Source organism: Dromaius novaehollandiae, chromosome 5, assembly GCF_036370855.1.
Source record: "Dromaius novaehollandiae isolate bDroNov1 chromosome 5, bDroNov1.hap1, whole genome shotgun sequence".
In the NCBI taxonomy this organism is placed as follows: domain Eukaryota; kingdom Metazoa; phylum Chordata; class Aves; order Casuariiformes; family Dromaiidae; genus Dromaius; species Dromaius novaehollandiae.
In genome coordinates, this window is record NC_088102.1 from 23,894,316 (window position 1) to 23,917,404 (window position 23,089).

The following is a 23,089-nucleotide window of genomic DNA, read 5'->3' on the forward strand; positions in this document are numbered from 1 at the left end:
GAGTTGGGATACTCCTTTTCAAGCTGTGGAGTCAGTGTAGGAGCTGGCAGGATTTAATGCCAAGGTAAAGAATGATCTTTTTGAGCAGTCATTAAGCTGGTAATGGAGAAAACGGTTTAGATTAACAAAACAAGGAAGGCAATCTTTTCTGCCAAACTACCTGGCTTCCTGATTTTTTCCAAAGGCTTATTCCCATTTCTCCTAGGAATGCTGCTGCAAAGTCCCTGCAGACAGGGCTCCTTGGGTGTCCTGCCTGACCAGTATTTGAGGATTTCGTAACAACTGAATACTTTGCCCTCAGAGGAACTGGCTGACTCCAGGTAGGCTACCCTGACGCAACAGGTAATGTATTCTGGGAAATGCAGTCTTCTGGTGAAATGCAATATTTCTAAATGATATATACTGCAGAACTCATCCTGTAGAAATCCTGCTTGAAGGTTTTGCTCTGTCTTTGAGTTTTCTGAAAGGTGTGCAATCCAAGTTTTGCAGGATGGACGTTCTTTCCTTCCAGGTTTAACTTGTTAAAGCTTCTAACAAAGACAAAATGTTAGTGCTTGGAATAATATTTCTGGCATACCATTTTTTTTTTTTTTTTTTTTTTGGACTGAATGTCTGCTGCCAGATTTTAATGAATAGTTTTAATACTAAAACAAAATAATACCTAATAAAATTGTGTGTGTGTGTGTGTTTAGAGAGCTTAGAGAGTTGATAGATTGCTTCTAAGTGTTCCTGTGTGGTGATGATACTGATGCTAGATGTTTGTCAGCGTAAGAAGAAATGTTTACAGCCTGCAGACACTTCAGTTGTTTTTGGAAGAGTGTAGAGAGTAAGTAGAGTGGTTTTTAGTTTTGGCAGGTCAAATTCTTAGTGTCAATTCAGAATAGCCTTCGGTTTTCATTTTCTGTCCTAAATTGTTGTTCATATACTTAAAAAGCTTTGTAATTTCTCCCTGAGATGGTTGTGTGGATGCTGCCAGCTACTTAAATAACTCCTAAATAATATCTGGAAAAGGTAAACTCCTTCATCAAAAAGAGCACAGGGTTCTTTTGGGGGTAGAGGTGGAAAGTTCCCTCTGGAAGAGGAAAATAAGATGACACAGAGGATGAAAATAAAAGAAGGTAGCCAGATTTTTTTATTACTATTATTTTTATTTATTTGTTTTTTTACAAAAACTGAAAGATAGGATCCAAACCAAAACAGCTGTAGAAAAAGAAGTGTGCGTAAGGAACAAAAGACTTTTTTTTTCTTTTCTCCTCCCCTCCTCTTCTTCCCCCTCAGGGCTTTTCATGGGAAAGTGCATCTGCCAGTGTGTCAGCTTCCCTTTCTAAGTTCCTTTTATCAGAAAATGCTTCTTGCTGTTTTCTATTGAGACACTATTGCTGGGTTTAATTGGAAATCTGTAACTAGCTAGAATAAACTAATCTGTTGTTTCCACAGTTCCCTCTAGGCAGCAGCAGTAATCCACATATGATTTAGAGAATTCATCAACTACAGTCAAACTAGAAACAGCACTGCACATGCAGCACAAATACAACCTTCATGCTGCTTGATAATTGAGGTGCTATCATGCATATGCCAGTTGGAAGCAAGCCATAGGGAAGACGCTCAATTGGACAGTGCCTCAGAATTTGCAGTGATAGCTTTTCTGTAAAAACTCATGATATGGATTGTATTTTATTTGTTGCAGCTTTATCTTCACAAAAGAGAGGTAGTTCTGTCATTTTTCTTCACTGTTACCTTTTGATGGAAAAGCTGCTGTCATGTCAGCTGAAACGGGTGGTTCAGCTGTAAAACAGCCAGCATAGGATTTGGCAGACTAGCCAGTTGTCGGTCTCATTGTTTGCAGCAGGGAGGCTCCTCTTGGCCTCAAAATAGGGCTTTAAAAGAAATTACGGTATATAGACATGTTACAAATTCCAATCACATTGTAATGATGAGCTCTTAGATGTGTGTTCTGAATTAAGTTGATGTTCACTGCAGATTTCATTCCTTAAAAAGAGAGGAGGAGGTGGCTGTCCTCATCGCAGCTGCATAGTGAGTAGCTGAGAACTGGAATGAGTCTGCTTCTCCTCATCTAACAAATTGACAAAGCTCTATGAACTTTAATGGAAGTGCACAATGTGTAGCAGTAAAGATACAGTTTCAGATGACCATAATTACAGAGAAGTTGAGCCCTGGAGAATAGGGGATGTTCTCAAGAAACCTTTTTACCAATCTGCTGTAGCTATCTAGTTTTGCCTATGTAATGCCTAGACATATGTGCCTCCCCCCTGCTGGGTGACCAGGTTGCTTGAAATAGGCAAGCAAACTTTATGTACGTTCAATGGAAGAACCTGTCTTTTCCTAAAGAGCAAGCCAAGATCTCCACAAATTGTCCTGGGAGCAACCTAGAGATGGCCTCACTGGCTTTAAGTATCTGACTCAGAATTGTAAAAGAGGTGTTGCCACTTACTGGTGATCCAGATCCTACATTCCTCTTCTAGTACCTAGATGGTATTACCCCTCTTGGCAATGTAGCCAGCAGATCAAGAGAAGTAATCATTCTCCTCTGCACAGCACTTGTGAGGTCAGACGGTTTGTTGAGTGGTACCTGGAGTGAGACAAGCACACAGGCGTTGCTTTGATCATACATACAAGGCTTGACGTTGCATATAATCAGGACAGCAAGGAGGGGTTCTACCCAAAAAGCAGAGTTAGTTTCAAATTGGTTTGTATTAATCCTGCAGCAGGTCTCAGAAGGAGTAAGTTAAGGATGGCCCAAGTGAATTCCAAGTCCTATTCTGCGGTCAATGAGACTTTCCTGTATTTGGGAATGTTTTTCCAATATTTTCAAGGTGGAAGATAAGGACAGGCAGTTATAAGAATTACAGATTTTCCACAGGATTGCTATCCTGTCTAATCCGAGTATCTGACACTCTGAGGTGCTATGGCAATTCATAGCAGCGTGTGTGCACTGGAGGGATAGAGAGGGTTTCTGAAGGGTTCTGCTGATGAAATGCTTTGTGTATTGGCCAATAGAATCTGCATTTGTTCACTTTTCACAACATGGTGTGTAGCCACACAAAAATCAGGTTAGATGGAGGTGACTAGACAAAACAGATCAAAAATATTTTGGATTTCATATGGATATACTATTATATCAATATAATTTTTAGGTCTACAGTGCTGTCAAAAATCTCTGTGCGTCACTAAGACCCCTTAGCTGTCTTCTGTTCCAAGGCATGATAATGGCCCTTCACAACTTGTACCTTAGCCCACAAAGCCTACATCAAAGTGCAGTATAATGCCATTTGTTTTCAAAATCTCGGCCAAGGAGGAGGGGAGTGCACAGAGGAAAGGCATGATTAATAGATACAAATAATTTTGTGTCTCACCCAGTCCAGTTTTAACTGCAAGCTAGAAACCATTTGATTACTGAGTGGTTTTAGAGTGAGGATGGCTGGAATCTGTTAGAAAAACAAAGCAGACTATGGTGCTATTACTCAACAGCCTAACCAAACACCCTGGAAGGAGGGTTTGGTTTGTTTTAACACATGAGCATGGAGGTCTGCTCAAATCAGTCTTTGCTTTTAAAGAGAATTCTTTATTACAGAATCTCCAAAGACTATGCAATGAGCATTAATATTTAAACTATCCAGCAAGAGGGGAAATGAATTATATTTTACTTATGTTAGTAAACTAAAATGCTATGGTAGTGATTGAAATTTACATTTGTAACTTGTGCTATTTTCAGATTCCAATATTGCATAGCAGGATGTGCTTTATTTTGACTATAGCTGACCCATTCCAAATGGTGTCATCTGAAACAGATATGCACCCAAGGAAGAAGAAAAGTCTCTCTTTAGATACAGAGAAGATTGGCATAGGTTGACTATAGCTTCTTTAAATTAAATTAGAGAAAGTTTGAAGTATTCATACCTAGAGCTCCAGGTTAGCTTTACATTCTTTGCTGTGTCTGAGATTGAAAAAAGTTTTCATAATGTAGCTATTACCACTACAAATTATGCAAATAGAATCACAAAAGCTTATGTAGAGAGAAAGTAATAGCATTCTCTGCCACTTCAAAACAGGATTGTTTTACATTCTATTTTCAGTCTGAAATAGTCTCCTAGAGCCAGCAGAAGCCCTGAAGACAATGTTAACGTTGGCTCTTTGAATTTCTGTACAGGGTTTTGAGGGAGGCTGGCCGGGTTGTGCCCTTTCACTTCAGCCATGAGAACAAATCCACTGAGGTAGTGCTATGAACAGGGGATATTGCTCTTCTTCACGCAGCTGGCTAGATTTTTAGCTGCATAGGCTGTATGTTCTGGCAGTTTCAGCTGCACAAGAACAAGTGGCTGCCCTGGACCAGGCCAAAAGTCTGTCTATGCCAGAATCTTGTTTGTGATAGCTGCTAAAGGTGTGTGGCTAGGGAAGCGTGAAAGGATGGGGCAAGCACATATGACACACTCCCCAAGTGCTCCCATCCTTCAGGCATGTGCAGTTCAGAAACATCCTAAGACAGATGGTTTCTGGTTTTTATTATCTTTCAATGGATTTCTCTTACATGAATTTTCACTCTCTCCCTAAACTGATGCACAATATCCTTTGGCAAGAAGTTCGGTAACTCTGCTATTCCAAGCTGCTCATGACTTTATAGATCTTAATCATATCCTCTGTCATCATCTTTCCAGTTTACTTAGTCATTTTTTAGCAGTAAGCAGCCATTGATTCTCATTGCTATCCTGCGCTGAAATTTTTCTAGTTCTATTATACCTTCTTTCCATTGTGGAGATAAGAACTGCACATACTATTCAAGATGCAGAGAAACCATGGATTTAAACAGTGATATAATAATTGCCTGCTTTATGTTCTGTTCCTTTTTCAATATTGTCTATCACTTGATTTGCTTTTTTGATCTCTAGGAAGCATGAGCTGACATTTTCATGGAATCATCTATCGTACCCCTAGGATCTTGCTCCTGAATTGTGGTTGTCAGCTCAGAGCACATCTTTTAAGATGCAAATTCTTCTGTTTTTGACATGTGTATTACTTTACATTTACCTACATTGAATTTCACCTGCCAGTCATTCAGTCATAAGGAGTCTTTCTAGAGTTCTTCATAGCCATCTGTTATTCGTACTGCTCTGAATAACAATATTATTGCAAACTTTGTCACTTGTTCACTCCTTTTTCAGGTCCCTTATGCAGATACATCTGAGCATCTACAGCTGCGAAAAAGCTTTCCTTGCATTCTAAAGCTTCATGTATGAGAGAAGCACAATTACAGGCAGTAGCAAGGTATACAGATAGTGAAACCAGCTGAGTTTTCTAGGGTGGGAAGAGTATCTCAAGACTTGCTGATATTTGAGCACTTTGACAGTTTTCAGCAATGAGAATTGTCCTTTACATAGTTTTACAAGGTGATGGCAAGGATCCATATATGACAATTAGTAACTTTTTTTTCCACTGAGAATTACTGAACTATAAGCAGCATAAATTTTGGCAAATATGGCATGAGAGATGTTCACGTTAAGGGGAGGACTAGTGGGAGGGATCCTCTCTGATTGCATATGAGCAGATTTATTCAGTTAATGTGAGAGTTCCTGCAGCAGAGTCTTTCTAATGCATGCATGCAAAAAAAAAAAAAAAATCATACTACTACTATGCAAGTATATTCTCATGAAGTGTCCAATCTGTAGTTGTCATAATGGTCACATGCACATTAGGTTTAGGAAGGAGAATGGAAAAGATTAGATAGCAGATTTAGTCTTTTGAAGGGAATTTTGTGGCTGTTAGGTGATCCTTCTGATCATCTGGGATGTAACTGATGGTGGTTTTGGAACTCCAGAGCTCTGCAATGCTGCTGTTCCTTTTCATCCTTGTTGCCCTGTCCGAGATGGCCATTTAGGACATCCCTTTCCTAGCTAGTGGGGAGGGGAGGGAGGAACCTCTACCAAGTAGACTGACTCACAGTCTTTCTTTTTGGCTATGGGCCAGCCCAGCCAAGGACAGCAGTGAAGCTGAATGCAGGAGAAACAGGAGAAATAGCTTAACTTTTTTATAGAAAAAATATTTTAAAACCTTCAGAAAAACTCACTAAGCCTCTTACAATTTCCAGCAAAACATTTTATTCCAATACTTGCATTATTTCTGAAGTATTCTAGAGCAGAAAATGTACTGAATGTCAGAAATAATACATCTTGTTGAGTTAGACTTAAAATAGCAAGTATTACATCAGGGTACGTGCAAGACCAAAAATGGCAGAAGGGACTGACCACAGCAGAAATCCGATACAGGATACAAACATTTACAACAAGTAAAAATCTAGCAAATAAATTATTTAAAATCTATTGCCTGGATGTTTCCCATAGCTTTTAAATATTTTTCACCATGTTAAACACAAGAAGGAATATGGAAGGCATAAAACAAATAGCAAATTTTTTTCATAAACGCAATAACACAGAACCCTTTTAATGGAAAAAAGTATATGAAAGGATTGGAGAGAACGAAAACTAGTTCAATAATGTGGAAATATATCTTCCATTAGTAACAGCAAATAACTGCATTAATTTAAAAGCATACTACAATCAGTCCCATGTATCACACCTTTCTAATATCCTAATAGTTTCCATGGAACAAATTTTCTGTCATGTTGAAGATAAAAGGAAGTTTGAAATAAATGATCTTTTGGTATTTTTAAAATTACTTTTAGAATAAATGTTGATTTCATCTTTTCTTTCTTTCTGACAAAGAATATGATTCAAACACTCTCCCACCACTGGAACACTAGCACATTTAAAATCTCTAACAAAACCATACAATATGTCAGTTGGAACTTGATTATCATAGCTGCTGATGAGATACTAAATAAAGGCAGTCAGAAAAGTGTATATGGATAAATATTTTCCCACTTCTATCATTATTCCAATGTCAGAAGGGTAACAAAGGTCCCTTGCCAGGGATGTTTTTGCAGCTTGCTGTAACTTGCTAAATAAGGTCCTGTTAGATATGGTCAGAGCATTTTCAACATACAGTTCTAAGTGTGTTTTCCTTAGGGAATTTTTCTAATCTGCACCCTTAAGCTGCCTTTAGGTTTCTAATTAATGCCAGGTGAGTCCAGGTCACAAAAGAAGTCATACATTATTTGCATGGTATTTCAGCAGTTTTGATTCGAAAATTAGTTGAAAATTAAATGATAATGGAAATGCATGCTTCCTTCCCCCTACTTAAGCAGCTAAACTAATCTGTAACACAATACTGTTGGTTATTAATAGAGGAGATAATGACAGAATCATTGTTTTTTATGAAACCATGTTACAGAGTTAGTGAATCTAGGTCCCTGTGTCTTCTCACTTACACAGCCTTTATTAATATTCAGGAATATGGAATCAAATTGTGTTTGAATTGAAGTATGAGTATGGAATTCAGAACCGTGCAGTTACAAGCTGTAATAGTTTACAGTTTGAAGGGCTCTATGTGTTTGCATACTGCTAACTTTCACAATAAAAGATCTTGTCTGTTCACTTACTATTCCTCAAAAACTATAATTTGAAAAAACATCATTAAAAATGGCATAGGTTTTATAAAAAATGAAGTTTAAAATGCCTACCCGAAGGCATACATTCACTCAATATTCTCCCTTCTCATGTTAGGCCTTCCAAATGGATGGGCCAAATGATCAGTAGGCAATCTTGGAATCAGCCCTACAGAGCTGGTCTCTACAGCTGGCTAAGGACAGGTCTGATCCTACTCTCAAGGCCAGGCCAGGCAGTCTGGACAGGCAGATGTTAGCACACAAGCTGGTGCAGAGTAGCTCTTACACTGAGTCCTGATGTGTCCAGGAGGTGTACAGAGCCAGGCCCGAGCTCGTTGGTTCACAGCATGTGGATGAAATGAGCACAGCCGAGCTTGATCGTGGTCCGGTCCAGTCTACCACCAGGTATCACAGAAGACTGTTTTACTGCTTTGCTGTAGCAAGGGACTGTGGGATGTTCCTTGTATCTGAGCTGACGTTTCCTTATGCACAGTGTGGAGGCTATGTGCCTAAGCTGCAGACAGGCTATGGCCAAACAAAACCTAATAGCGTGGTTTATGTAGCTGTATCTCGCACATTACTGTACACATTACAAAAGTCAGATACAGACCTCACTGCATGCTGGAGAGAGATTTGTAAATCATGTTGGATTAGCTGGCACTTAGCCTTCAATCCAGTCATTGAAGGGCATGAAGTAACCAGAAGGCAGGATCCACTTCTTTTGTGTAAGTATAGATGTGAGGCAGCTCAGCATAGCAAGTGCTAAGAGGGAAAGTCATTCTTGCCCTGTTAGAGGCATAGATAGGAATAGTGGTAGTGGGAAGAAAGGAGTAGTTAGGCAGTGTTCAGATTCCAAAGTAATAAGCACATTCACACTGGACAGCAACACAATCAGGCATAAGAATGGACAAGTGAGAGAAAATTTTGTAAAATGGTTTAACTTTCAAAAAAGTAAAAAAAAAAAAAACAAGCATCATTAATTTGACTGGGTAGACTGGTCTTCAAAAAAAAAATTCAAACTAAACCATCTCCTAAGCAAGATTATCAAAAAGTGACAAAATGTGATAGTATGGAATTTTCACAACACACAGAGACAAAAGCCCTGTTTGTCTCTAGTTGTCTTATGAATCACAGCAAAATCAATATGTGTCATTTACTGCTGCAGAGGCAGTATGAAGAGGCTTCTTTCCCCACTTCACCCAACTAAACCAAAAGCTGCAAACTAAAGACTGGCTTCATTTTAAGTGAGGATGGGAGAAGCAGAAGGAATCTGTTCAGTTTTAGGCTCTGGTGGAAGTATTTAGTTTGCTATTAGAAAAACAATTGAACCTTTTGACACAAGGTAGTTGAAATTTGAGAGCTTCAAAGTTCAAATTTTTTTTTAACTAATCTGATTTTACTTATAAAGCTACATACTGTTTTTTGATCACACAAGTGCCCCAAGTTTTATGCTTGGTCTCCTGCTTCCTTTAATATGTTAGATGATGGCATATTTCATATTTGCTGAGTTTATTTGTATTTATTAATTTTTCTATTTACACAGAGCTTTCACATCCACTCCCAGTATTCTCATCAGAACGGTATCTTTTGACCTGCACAGATAGGAGTGTTAAACAAGAGATTCAAGTGAATGACTCATCTAAAAGAAAACCACTCAGAAGGTACTTCGAGCATCACAAAGGATAGATTAGGGAAAAAGGATAAGAAAAAATGATATCTTCTCACTGGATTTCTTGTATTGCACAAGCACCTGTTGACCAGATTGTGGTCATCATACTTTCAGATGTTATAGCTCAGTTTGTTTGCATTCTTCTACAAGAATTTGGTCTTGCATTGTCATAGCAGGGAGGTAATCATTGACCGGGTCTTGAATGCTCGTAAGAATCTGACCTATCCCTCGGCTGATTCTCTGCCCATAAGAGCCACTGCTGTTTTTGGTTGAGACCGTTTGACCTCTGTAGACTTGAGCCCGATGCTGACATATACCAAACTTGCTTAGCAGGATAAACACATCTCTTCGGAAAGCTTTCGTGAAAATAGCATAAAGAAAGGGGTTGGCACAAGAATTGAGTGGGTAGAAGAGTACCAGCAAGATCTTGGAATTGGTGACAGTTATCAAGGGTTTGCTCATAATGGCTGATAATGCATGGAAAGAGATGGGAGCCATGCACAGAAAGTCAGTGAAAATCAACACAGCCATCCTTTTGGCAATTTTGGTGTCTTTGTCCCCTGACTTGTACTGAGGATTTCGCACAGTGATATAGATTTTTATGTAGCAGGCACAAATAATGACAAAAGCAATGATGTTACACATTAAAACAAAGATGACATAGGCTTCAGCCACTGGTGTTTCAGTGTCCATAGGCAAGCAGATACTGACTTTGCTGTAGCTGCTGACTCCAACCAGTGGCAAAAGGGCAAGAAGAAAGCATGAGAGCCAACCTCCCAGCATGATAACCAAAGCGTGTCGGAGGCGAATCTTTCGATCTGGGTGCATGGCAAAAGTGATGGCATACCAGCGCTCTAGGGTGATTACAGTGAGTGTGTATACAGAAAGTTCACTAGCAAAGACTGTGAAAAAGCCAGCTGTATTACAGCCAGGCCCTGTCTGCCACTCTATGGCATGATTATAGTACTCTGAGCTGGTGTAGAGATCCACGGAAGCAATCAAGAGAAGGTATAAGCCCATGCAAAAATCAGCAAAGGCCAAGTTGCACATCAGAAATCGTGGTACAGTCAATTTGTAATGGCTGGTCAAAAGGATGAAAAGGACAAAAATGTTACCTAGTATGGCCAGCAGGTTCACAAACCACACCACAATCCTTAGAAATTTGTACCCCATTATATCCTCACAAGGATTGAACTCATCAGGCTCTGGAGTGCATATTATATCTTCATTGCCTCCACAGACAGGGTAGTCGTAATGGTTGTCAAAGGCCTGGACATCTTCCATTTGAGGGTTCTTGAGCTCTTGGCCAAACCCAACGTTTCCTTCCCCATGCTCTTCAAAAAAAACATAATAATGAGAATTTTCATGAAAATTCCTGAACTTGGTGTTTTTGTCATACACAGTGTCAGTGTGATCGGTATATTCTTCTGCATAATCTTTGTAAAATGGACCTCTGAGGGCTTTGACTGATCTTCTCTTACGAAAGCTGTGGCTGCCAGTCTGGTTACATGTCAGATATTCCAGAATTCTGAAAGAGTATAGGGTGAAATCACATTTACAGTTTGACTAGAATAGAGTGGGTAAACAGAGGGAACACTTAAAAAAAATCACAGTGTGAATGAAAATTTAGCTATAACAATGTTATCAAATACATTTCTATTAATAAAAAGAGAATATAGTGAACAATAGGCTTGAGAGTTTCTGGGATCAAACAACCCAGCAGACTTAAGTACCAGAAGAGTTTCTTTTTTTAATCTGTATTTTTGCTTTCTCAGTTGCTATCAGGTATCCGCAGTGGTAACATAGCTTGTCATCATCCATAATCCCTCTTCCTTCTTGTGGGTCCACATTCTTAATGGGCCACCAGACTTCTAAGATAATACACACAGCATTATTTTCTTTTTTACTCATAAATCAGTTTATCCCAGAACTCTGGTCATTTTCATTTCTCTCCTGTGTATTTCCTCTAGTATCTTTAAAACTCACTAATAACATAGCACTTGGGAATCCTGAACCTCCATGGTGTTATGTACCTGTATTTGTAGTCTTGGACTGTTTGTATTTTTTACTAGAAAAAACCTTGCAAATTGGCATCAAAGTTTTTGACCATTGTCATCTACTGTCACATAATCGTTATAGCATGTCTCATTTCCTGGTGTGTACAATTCCAGATGGCATACGATTCAAGGTGTTTGAGAAATTTTTCATCTCTAGTAATAAGGACAAGCATATACTTGGTTCTTTCTGTCATTAGATCAATTAGGTTCTTTCTGTACATTCTTCCTGCCAGATTTTGAATCTCTCTAGTTCTCTTTGGTTTAGTTGTCTATCTGCACCTTCCTAATCCATTGTAATTGTGAATTCTGAATGTTATTGCTATGTGAGTTTTGTATAATTCATGTACCTTTCATAGCATATTTGTAATACACTATGCATTCAAACCTCAAATACTGCAATATTGAAGATTGATGCTGTCTTCCTAAATCAGGGGCTGAACAAAAATTCATAGCTCTAAACCTTATAAAACTTTGGAGGAATTTGCATTGGATTCATATTTGAATTCTGCAGTAACATTGTGACGGTAAACACAGTAAGTTTTGGGGGGATTTTTTGTTGTTGTTGTTACAGCAGATGAATTGCTTTGTTGCATCAGGACATCTACACTTATGTTTTCTCTCTTTAATAGCTGTCAGCACTTGTTCTGAAGGGAGTCAGGAAATCCTGCAGAAATGGAATAAGAAATAATCTGTCCACAAGGTTATTATAGAACGATCCATTCTCAGCATTTTAGTTAGAAGACATCTGAAACATGAGGTTATGTCCCCTCCAAAACTTCTTTTTCCAGTCCTTACTATAATATGTTCTGGTTGTTCTTTTCCCTTTTTGATTCTTTTTTACTTCTGGGCTCAACAAAAGAAAGAGCTGTAGCAAAAGGTCCTACAAATTCTGTGCTATATCAAAAATACTTTCTATCAGTTTGAAATTGTAATCTCTTTGCTTCAAAGAATGTCCTCTATATTTAGAAATAAGTCCACAAAAGTCCAATTGCATGTAATTTTATGTTAATACTAAAATATTGCCTTTACTTACATAATTTAAAATTGAATGTAAGTTACTGAAACTCACCCTTTGTTTTTTTTCCAGTTCTTGAAAGCACAGCAATGACTTGGATAGGACAAGTCAGCTCGCATTAGCTGAAGAAATATCTTTACAGCTGGCAATTTCTTTAAAGTCCATGTATTTTTGGCCATCAGTTCTTTAAGGCTTTCCAAACCTCTGGCTGGAAGGTTAGCAATGACTGTTCTGGAGACATCCCTAGGTAAAGGAAGAAACAAACTTCAGAATATCAAATGACTAGACTGAAACTTTTCAGACTGGAACAATAATGTAGGGGTTTCATAGAATTCTACAGCAAAGATCAAATCCAGAGGAGGTGTAGAGTGGATTTAGCAAGCTCCATGAATATATTCCACTCCTGAAGCACAAAAGCAGATATAGTATATTCATATGCAATTGAATAAAGTCTAATTTGACACCATGAACTCATTCATCCACTTAATTCACAGGCTCTGATACTATTAGTGTATAGCATATATATAAAATTTTATGTACATGAACATTTCCATAGCCTTCGGTGGGAATACTATGTACCCAGTTAAGTACCTTCTAAAATCTTTGTAACATTTTAGTGAAAATTTATCATACCATGGCACTTTCCTAGAATCTGGTACCGTTCAGCTTCAAGTAGGATATGAAATTCTCCTGTGACTTTTTCCAGTTCTTAAATCCTCATGACTTTAATGTCTCATAATGCAGAATATGGATCATAAATATAAAGAATTTTTAAATTAGGCCTTTAAAGTCAACCATATACAAGTGCATATACAGAAACAAAGAACTCAAACTTCTTGGAAGTAACTACCTCTTCCATTAGAAGAGCTATCTATTGGCCACTTCAAAAGAAAGCATTATAATCGCTAAAATAATGTTTTCATAAACTGAAATTAAAATCATATTTAATTTTTATTAGATTGAAAAATAAGACAGCAATGTTTTATTGCTTCAGCTGTCACATTTCAAGTATTTTAGTAGCAAAGATACAGCTTATTTGATTGCTTTCGTGATTCAGAAAAGCTATGCACTGAATCCGCACAGATCTCACGGAGAATAGCTCACCATTTACCATATGTTATCTTTAAAAGATGTACTGAAAAACAACATGGAAAAATGCTTATTTCCAAGAATCAACAATATCCTCCTAATTCCCTTCAAAAAAATAAACCAGAGCCTGAATCCTTAACAATGAATTATACATAAAGGGCTAGCACATTTCTCATAGCAAAAAAGCATAGAAGAATCCAGGGGAGGAGCAGGGAGGGAAAGAGCAATGGTATTTTCTATCAAAACATGTTGCAGCATGACTGGAGTGCTTTGCAAACTGCTTTGGAACCAGTAGGTCTGTGTGCATATTTATAGCTTTTCATGACAAAGGTTATACCCAAATGTTACACATGTGTGTTCACACCCTAGTTATTTATTCTTTATTATGGCTTTTACCAGTTTCTGCTATATGGGAGTCAGACTTTAAATGTGTCTCAGTCCATTCTGAAATGATCAAAAAATTTGGTGTTACATTTGCCACTTTCTATTTCTCTGGTACTGAGTCCACCTCAGCTGGGATGTTACACAGTTTGCTGGGGAGGTGAATTTCCTTTAGAACAGCCAGGTGAGGATCATCTGGTCCTGCTACAGTGTTCCACTCATTTTGTTGCTTAGTCCTAAAACCTCTGATGCTTGAAGTTGAGATGGAGCCTTAGAATTATACTCTGCAAAGAAATAAACCTATAGAAAAGGTTCTAGTGTAGGAATGTTGTTGAGCGCTTTCATAGTGAGCACCCATGCTGATAAATAATCCAGCTCTTTTCTATGCATTGTTTTCCAAGAATGATGCTCTTGTCTCTCTGTGAGTCTCACCCACTCTGGCTGCTTTCTTACATCTAAACATTTTTACTCATTTTAAGCTTTAAACAAATTGCTTCTAAAACTGTTATTTTGCTCTGCCTTATTTTTTTCTCTTTATTTGCCAAAAATTATTTTTAAATTGAGTTAGAAATTACTTCCACTTTCTGAAGGAGGGCTTTTTACTTCTGATAACTTCTTTGCCATCATACCTATTTGAATATGTCACAATGAGTTGATTTTAACCACATCAAATTCTTCTTTGTTCTTCTAGAGTCCTTTTTGATAAGTAGTACGTGTTTTCTATAAAGCTATATAAGGGTCTTAGAAGAATCTGAATGCTGCCTGCTAGTGTTTTATCTTTTACAGAATCACAGAATAGTTGAGGTTGGATCTAGACATCATCTAATTCAACCTTCCTGCTCAAAGCAGGGTCAACTAGAGCAAGTTGCTCAGGGCTGCGTCCAGTTGCGTTTTGAATATCTCCAAGGATGGAGACTCCACAAACTCCCTGGGCAACCTGTTCTCTCACAGTAAAAAAGTTTTTCTCATGTTGAAATGGAATTTCTGGTCTTTTAGTCTGTGTCCATTGCTTCTTGTCCTGTTACTGGACACCACTGAGAAAAGTCTGGCTCTGTCTTCCTTACCTTAGAGGTACTTCTACTCATTGATACAATCCCCCAAGCCCTCTTTCCTCCAGGCTGAACAATCCCAGCTCTCTCAGCCTCTTCTTATAGGACAGATGCTTCAATCCCTTAATAATCTTAGTAGCCCTTAGCTGCTCCTTTTTCTTTTTCACTAATTGCCTCATTTTTATAGAGCCATCTTTCTGAAGCAAATTGTCTTGGTGAACTGGACCTTGGACCAGATCTTACCAAGACAAACCTGGCCTTTCAGCAACTCCCAAAGGCCTCCATCAAGCACTCATGGTAGTAGCAGCCTATGCGCAGGAAGGCAACATAGTTAAATGCCATATGATGGGAGCTGCTAAGGCTTTTGGGGAGGGAAGTGACAACTTACAAACCTTTTGGAGTTCTTTGAAAATGTTCTGGAACAAGCATATGGAGAAAGATAATCCTGTTGGTACAGTGAACCTGGATTTCTGAAAAGCCTTGCAAAGGCAGATATCAAGAGCTTTTAAGGTAACTAAGCTGTTATTTGACAAAGGGAATGACTCTCATAGATGAATAATAGAATAAAAGAGTGAGGGAAAAGACTGGGAAGAGATGGCAAGTTTTCATACCAGAGGAAGAATGGAAAATGGACTTGTATCAGAGCATACACATCATTGCAGTGGAGCCCCTCAGAGGCTAGGTTGGCATTGGTACTACTGAAATATTCTGAAATATTCGTAAGAGTCTGAAAAGACAAGGAGAGTGGAAGCAACCAAACTTGCTTCTGATATGAAATAATTCAGGGCAGTGAAAGCTAAAGCTGACTGTGAAAAGAAGAGGAAGGATCCCCCAATGCTAAGTGACTGAGCAGTAAAATAGTAGACATGATTCAGTATTGATGAATGTAAAGAGTGTTCTTAGGAAAAGCAATCTTAACTGTACATGGATGACTTTGGGTTTAATTTACCTAGTACTCTGGAAAGGTCTTGGAGTCATCTCTGCAAATGGCAGCTCAGTGCTGTTCAGTAATGTTGAAGGGAAATAGAATGCTAAGAATTTTTAGGAAATAAATAGAACAGAAAAACTTCATAAATCTAATATAGCTACCTCTTAAATACTATATGCAGTTCTTTTCATCTCATCTTAACAACAGGTAAATAAAGTAGAAGAGCACAGAGTAGTACAGCAAGAATGATTAGACGTATCAGGTAGTTTCTATATGAAGTAATAAGGAATAGACAAGGACTTTACTGTTAGGAAAAGCTAAGACTGGGAAGAGTAGAAGACTATAGATGTCATGCATAGTGTAAAGAAGGTGATTAGGAATGATTATTCACTCTTTCTTGCAAGATGAGGTATGGGGCACCTCAAAATATGGGGCAGAACATTGAAAAGAAAGTATAATCTTTTCACAAAATGCAGAATTAAATCATGAAACTTGGTGCCATAATTCACTGTGTAGTCCAAATAACAAGGTAACAAGAAGGACAGTATCCCATTTTGTTTTGGTTTTATTCACAGTTGTGTCACGTTCCCTTAGCAACTGGCTGAGTCAGGAGAAACTCCTCGGGGGACAGGGGCTTGTGCGTTGTGAGTGCTGGGCAGAGAGGAGCCTCTCTGGGGCCCTGTGTGTGCAGGGGTGGGGGCTGCAGCTCATGAAGAGCTGTGAGGAGCAGGGAGCAGCCAGCCCAGGCCTCAGAAGCAGCAAAACCAGTTCCCCAGAGAGCAGAGGGAGATCTGCAAAGTCTGTGGCACGTCAAAGTGCTATTGAATAATGTTATGAAGTCTAAAAGTAAAGATCTGCCCTAGGAGAACAAAGGGCTTGGAAGAATTAGTTGTCAGCCTAGGTCATTTCTGTTCTATCTTACCTAATACTTTTGAGTACACATACGTGTGTGCATTTGAGTACGCATACGTGTGTGCATTTGAGTGTGTGTTTAAGCAGTTAGGTATTGCAGTTTTTATTGTAACAAAATCTGCTTCTTAAGTTTGGGAGCTTGGAGAGAAGATCTAGGCACAACCACCTTGAAGTTCTTGTGACTCAGGATTAATCCTATCACAGGATTAACAATAGATGGTTGGTCTCACCAATAAGCCACAGTAAGCATGGTGGCTCAGAAGTTTAGAAGTTTCCCAGATCCCCAGTTTGGGAAGTCCCTAAACTACTGGTTTGCTACTGGCACCATGTCTGCCAGTCTATCATGTCTTATTGTCTGTCTGCACCTCCAGTATTGCAACTGCAGAACCCTCCTGGGAGCTTGGTGACAGCTTTTTCCCTGAGGAGGAAAACTTCTCAGTTACCCTAAACCCCCACTTTATTAGCAGAACTTGCCAGCTGGCCAGAGGAAAGTGTAGGATTGCCAGGGATTTTCTGCCTTATACATCCAGTCTTTAGGGTTATCTGTTTAGATTCTCTTTTAGTGCTTCAAACAACTCAGCTGTTGTCTTTAAACTAGAAAGCGTGGGATTGAAAATGTTTTAAATAATATTTTTTAATCTTCATAGCAATGTGAAACCAAGTAGTCAGTTTGCTAGATGACAATATCTGTTTGCCTTAATATAGAAGATAAATTTTCTTGAATGATTTCTTTGTTCTGTATCATTGTAAGATCAGTCTTGATTTTGAGCTGCTCAGAAAAATGGGAATTGCTGCAATTATGTCAGCGTCACTAATACCTACTATTTTAGATAACTATGCCGTTATTAGAACACAATGTTCATGTTTCGCAAAAGTATGGCCTCCTACCACTGCTGGGCTATAGGTGGTTCACTTAAAGAAACGTGAGAGAATGTGCAAGAAGTCTGATAGACTTGTCAGAGGATCTGTCTCAAACTGAAGTGACTATAAAAGAGGTTGGGCAGGAAACTGATAAAATGAATGATAACAAGTCACTGGGACTGGATGGTTTTCATGCAAAAGTTCTGAAAGAACTCAAGGAGGAAATAGTTGAATTAGTAACAGTGGTATGTAACCTGCAGCTTAGCACTACTGTAGAGTCCCAGCACAGGAAGGTAGCAAATGAGCCACCAGTTCTGAAAAAGTTGGAGAGGACAATGGAAGCACCCGTCTGTCAGTCTGATATATACATTGGCCTTTTCTTAGAAACTCTAATAAAAAGTACAATCAGTGAAGATAGGGCTTAATATGATATACACGGGGGAAGTCCACATGTAAAGGGCCTTTTTTAAGAGACGTCCTGTCTTTCAAACCTGTTTGAGTGCTGTGAATAAAGACTACCTGACTCACAGAGCCTCCTGGGATTTCCGCAAGGCCTCTGACAATGCCCTGCCAAAGGCTGGGTAGAAACCAGGCAGCCACACTCCTTGTGGAAGAGGAGGAACATCGAATGTTCAGAAGTATGGTAAAGTGCAGACAAAATTCACTTCCAGCTCAGATCTGGACCAGGGTTTATCATTTAAGTAGTTTTAGTACAGAGCCAGCTCAGGTACTGAAAGTGGTCTGTCTGTAGCAGCCTAGAGCTCTACCTTGTGGAGCACAGGGTTAACCAAAGTGTGCGTGTGCTCGACCAGTTTTAAAATTGTGGCTTGTTAGCTGTTTTGTTTTTCCTCCCACGGTTTCCCATAAGTCTTACATGACATTTCTAGGCTTTTGCTTACCTTACTTTAAATTTGCACATTAGATTGAATATTGTAGAGATACTGGAGAGCTTCAGATGAACATGGGAATAAAACATGGCTTATAATTTAAGAGACATTGTGTTTCCTGAACCAAATGTGTATACAACACAAGAGTTAAATAGAAATTTAGCTGTCCAGTTGTGATTTTTTTTCTGAATTATTGTTTTCTCATCTAATTCTTTGTTGTTTTTATGAAGTCAGAAATTCAGAACTAGGTATGAAGGATAACAGCTTTTATCAATAACCTTTTTCACAGCCAGAAGCATACAATTGTAATATGAAATCAACTAATAATGAGAATTAGACCTACTGAACCTCTGAATCCTAGGCAAGATATCATTATTAGATGAAGAGCTGTCATTATACTGCTAAATTATTCCTCCCAAGGGAAGAATCCATGTATATACATCTACAGATATCTGAAGACAGAGCAGTGACAGAGGGCTCAGAATATTGGCATGTGTCCTCTTTTCTTCAGGGATCACAATTCCCCCCTTTTTCTGTTCTTGTGGACTGCAACTTTATGAAAAAATGTACCCAACTTTTTAGTATCTGCTTAAATATATGCATTTAACTAGCTGGCCTGACAGCATGCCCAAACTCGCACAACATGCATAACCAAGAATAATTTTCTGTAGTTAAATCCTTTCCATTGCTTTTCTTTAAAGTCAAAATGGAAGGAAACTACTTTCTCAGGGCTGATCCAAGGTCAGGCTTTCAGCCTGTAAGTTGCTGCTGCTGCTATCCTAATCTGGAAAAAACGATATATGAAAGATCTGTGTGTCAGACCTTCCATCAACCATTCTGTTGTATCTCACTTCAAAAGTACATACAGGGAACTCCAGAGAGGATGAGCAATGCCAGGTTGGTAGGAAGGCAAGACAGATTCTCTTTTTCTGAGCTCCATAAATATTTTTCTTTTTTTGCATACTAGTCCCATTCTAGACAATGCCTTTCATTGCCCCAGCAAAAGGAAAAATACCTATCTTCTGGCAATGTTTTTCCACAGAGTAATTTTTAACATGGAAGACTGTTGTAAATGGAGCTTTCTTCCTGCGGAAGATCCAGTGTCCACAAATTCCCATGCTAGGTAACAACAGCTAAATGTCAAAACCAAAAATGACTTAACAAATTATTTACTAAACTAAGCCAAGTCATTTACACTTTCTGAGGGGCACAGGGAAGGACCACAGCTATCAGACTTCTCAGGTCATTTTGCAAGTTAACAGATCTCCGTCTATCTATAATTAACTCATTAATGCTAGTCTTTGTGATTAATGCTAGTCTGCTGTATAGGGTGTATGCAGTTAAGCACCCACTGCAAGCACATTTCTGTCTCCTGTCGGAGGTGTTACTGGCTGTTGGTATGGTACAATGATAAATAGTAGGATTCCCCCCAGTTCGCACTCATTATGACCCAGCCTTCTTAAGGTAGTGCATATGTGGAAGTGTCAAAAGCTATTTTATTCCTATTGAAATGGTTCTAGTCCCCCAAGATCAACTAAGAGATCTACTGAATTGTTCCCGGAAGACACCTTGCTTTGTAACAAACTCTTCATACATTGCACATGTGCAGTAAATCCTGATTATCCATGGGTAATAGAAGTCCCTGAAATTGCTATTAAAATTACATTAAAATTAAATTAAAAACTAATAATGTATTGCACCCTTCCTAAGATTTTAGCTTTATAGTACTTGCAAGTCAAAAGATCATGAAGTGAAATAGTCTGACTTTTTAAACCACTATTTATTTACTGTTGTGTTTCCTACTGCTTACATGCTTTTTATACCTTCTGCCCTTGAGAAGCAATACTTCTCTGTAATGTCACTGTAGTACCATATCCCTCTTTAATTGTAAATATTACTATGGATATTGTCAACCATGCAGGTATATCATTCTACTGGGAGATGGGTAACTAGCTGTTTAGACTGCAAATGTAAAACACATCCTGAGATCATAAGGATCAATGCCAGCTGGGCTAGCACAATAATTCAAGTCATCTGAGAAATCTAGCTTGAAAAGACAGGGTGAGAAGGAAGGGAGAAAGAAGTTCTTTAGTTATGTATGAATTTAGTTACATATGCCCATAAGAGTTTTCATGTAGCTCGCACACCTCTCAAAGCTAGCCCTCCAGAGTGGGCTTACCTTCATAACTTTACACAGCAAAGCATTGGCCCACAACTCTTTTCAGCATCTCATTACTTGCACACCTCTCTAGCATAACAACTACACTGGTGCACTAAATGCCCCCATTAACTGCAAGAGTCAACATCTCCACTGCTGCAATCTTTCATCTCCTTTAGACTTCAGATCCTGAGCTAGTCTTCTGTCTTTTGCCATTCCTAGGAAGGAGTTTTTCATCCATTATGTCACCTGTAGCCCTAGAGGGAAGATGTGCAGTGAGCCCTGTGAGACCCCAAACATAACAGGACAGTGCAGCACTGGTTTGAGGCTATATATTTATTGTGACAAAGTAATATCATAATGGAAACATGGTATCCAGATAAAGTTATATCAGCTGAAAAATGTGTTTCTTGCCAGGTACAAAATGAGAGAAGGCTTCTGCGGTGTCATCTGTAGTATTAAAAAAAGGGCTTATGAGACAAATACTACTGAAAAATTGCTTACTCAGCACAAACACTGCCTCAGTCACAGCTGTGCCCTTCAGTGCAGGCGTGAGTGGCCTGAGCTCTCCCAGAAGGCAGAAGCAGTGGAAATGAGGGTGATCCAGACAGAAGGGAGGAAGAGGAATGATGGCTCTTCCTGGGGGACAGCCACAAGGGTGCCCTGAGCAGGAGGTTTAACAGCTCCTTAGTGATTTTTGTCAGGTTTCTCCTGATCTGTCACCTCCTGCTCCCAGAACACTGTTTTCTGCTCTGCCTAGATGGCCAGTTCTCCTGGTGGTGGCTGAGGCCTGCATTGTGCTCTACTTGGCCAGAATATATAACTTTTAAGACACTGTCAAGAAACACTGCGTTCTCACTGCTGTCTCTGGATCTGGCCAGTCATGGCAGAACTGAAGTTTAATCCTCAGATGTTTCTGTCACAGAAAAAAGGTTAGTCCTTGATGATATCTGGGGAGACACACTGTAATGTGCTGTTGCCTTTACCTATTCTTCTCATACACACCTGCATCCCAAGGACTTCGCAGCTTCAAATGAAGAGGCCTGGACTAGATTCTTCTCTTTGCAGGCTACCTGGAGAGAAGCACTGGATGGGACGGCTGCCAGCTTGGGGTGAGAGTTGTGACGCAGGGTTGTCCCTACTGACCTGTGTAGTCCTGCAGCAGCTTTTTGCAGAAGGAAGGGGATTGAACAAGGTGAGTGAGGGGGAGAAGAGCTGGCCCTTGTGTCCTTGTGAGGATGACTGCGGGACAGGTGCTTTCCAGCTGTTTTTCTGAGCTGCACTAAATGGGGGTAGCTGGTGATGCATTAGGTGCACTTTAGGAACCAGACAAAATGTCACCTCTGTGTCGTAGCAGTGGTGTGGCATGATTTGTTGTTGGAGCAACTCTGATTATTAAGGGCTGCCCCACCAATGTCCAATTACTTAATATACCTGCTTCGGAAATGTGACTGCATGCATGATCTGTGCTTACCTCTCCCCTCAAGCTGGTGAAAGGAAAACTGGATACTTACCGGAGCTGGTCTCTGACCCTGTTTGCAAGGGCTCTGGTAATAACTCCAGTACAGCTTGTGGTAGAGAGTGTGTGACCCTGGAAGATGGGTCCTCAGACAAATCTTCCTCTTCACCCAAGACAAGGTGATTGAGATGGTTTAAGGAGAAGACAGGCTACGGTCCCTACACAGGCCACATAATGCTTCTAACTTCAGATGCAGGAGGGCAGAGAGAGCCAGAGATTTGATGATGACCTTGCCATTGAAGGTCTGCTGCAGCTTTGCATAGCAGGGGCACCAGCCTTAGTATAACTTGGTTATGACCAAGGCAACTTCCAGTCTGCTGTAGGCTGCTATGTAGCTGGTAGCCAGCCTGATTTTCTGGAGTTGGCTGGATTCTGGGAGAAAAATCTTGTCTTCTGCACCTTTGATTATTACAGCTAGCTGCTAGGATTCCTTCTGTGAACGACACACCATTATTCTGGTGTAAAGATGCTGTTCTCCTGAAGAGCAGAAAGTGAAACTCTTATGCAGAGTGAGCAGCGAGGGTAATGCCCCTCTGTCAGCACCATCTTGTTTTGCATGTCTGGAGGAAGGAATCTCGCTCTTCAGCACCTCAGTTCTCCATGAGAGGGTCTACACACTACGTTGCATAACAGATGGACTCACTTCAGAGTACTTGCTTCTTCTTAAAGTTATTTGTGTCATTTTGCATTTACAGAAGTGGGAATGTCAAAACCTGCCCTTCCTAGTTATAGTGGAGAGTTCTCTGGAGGACCATAAAATTAGACTGGAAGCCTGGAAGTAACTTTATTCTGTCTAAAATTTCTTTTTCATCTCTGTTTCCATTTGCATGTGTGCTGTTACAGTTCTTAGATTGTATTGCAGTTGTGCTATGGTTGTACAGTCATGTGATGGGTTGTAGTGCAGAGAGACTCTTTCAGGAGTAAAGAGGAACAAAATTTTGAGAGGAACAAAATTTTTAATGTAAAATATAAACATTTCTTAATTCATTTCAGTATACCACAGTTTTTGTTGCTGATATTATTTTCTGTAAACATGCCATTCCCACCC

The 23,089-nt window shown here is 39.4% G+C and overlaps 1 protein-coding gene across 1 annotated transcript in view; it reads right to left on the reverse strand.

The window, feature by feature from the left end:
- Positions 1–9,014: 9,014 nt before the first annotated feature.
- TSHR (thyroid stimulating hormone receptor) overlaps positions 9,015–23,089 on the reverse strand; it is a 60,854-nt gene continuing 46,779 nt past the window's right edge. The window contains exons 9-10 of the mRNA XM_026111461.2: positions 12,312–12,500; positions 9,015–10,713 (exon numbers count right to left, since the gene is read on the reverse strand). Coding sequence (XP_025967246.1) covers positions 9,303–10,713; positions 12,312–12,500 — 1,600 coding nt within the window. The 3' untranslated portion in view covers positions 9,015–9,302. The remainder of the gene's footprint in view (positions 10,714–12,311; positions 12,501–23,089) is intronic.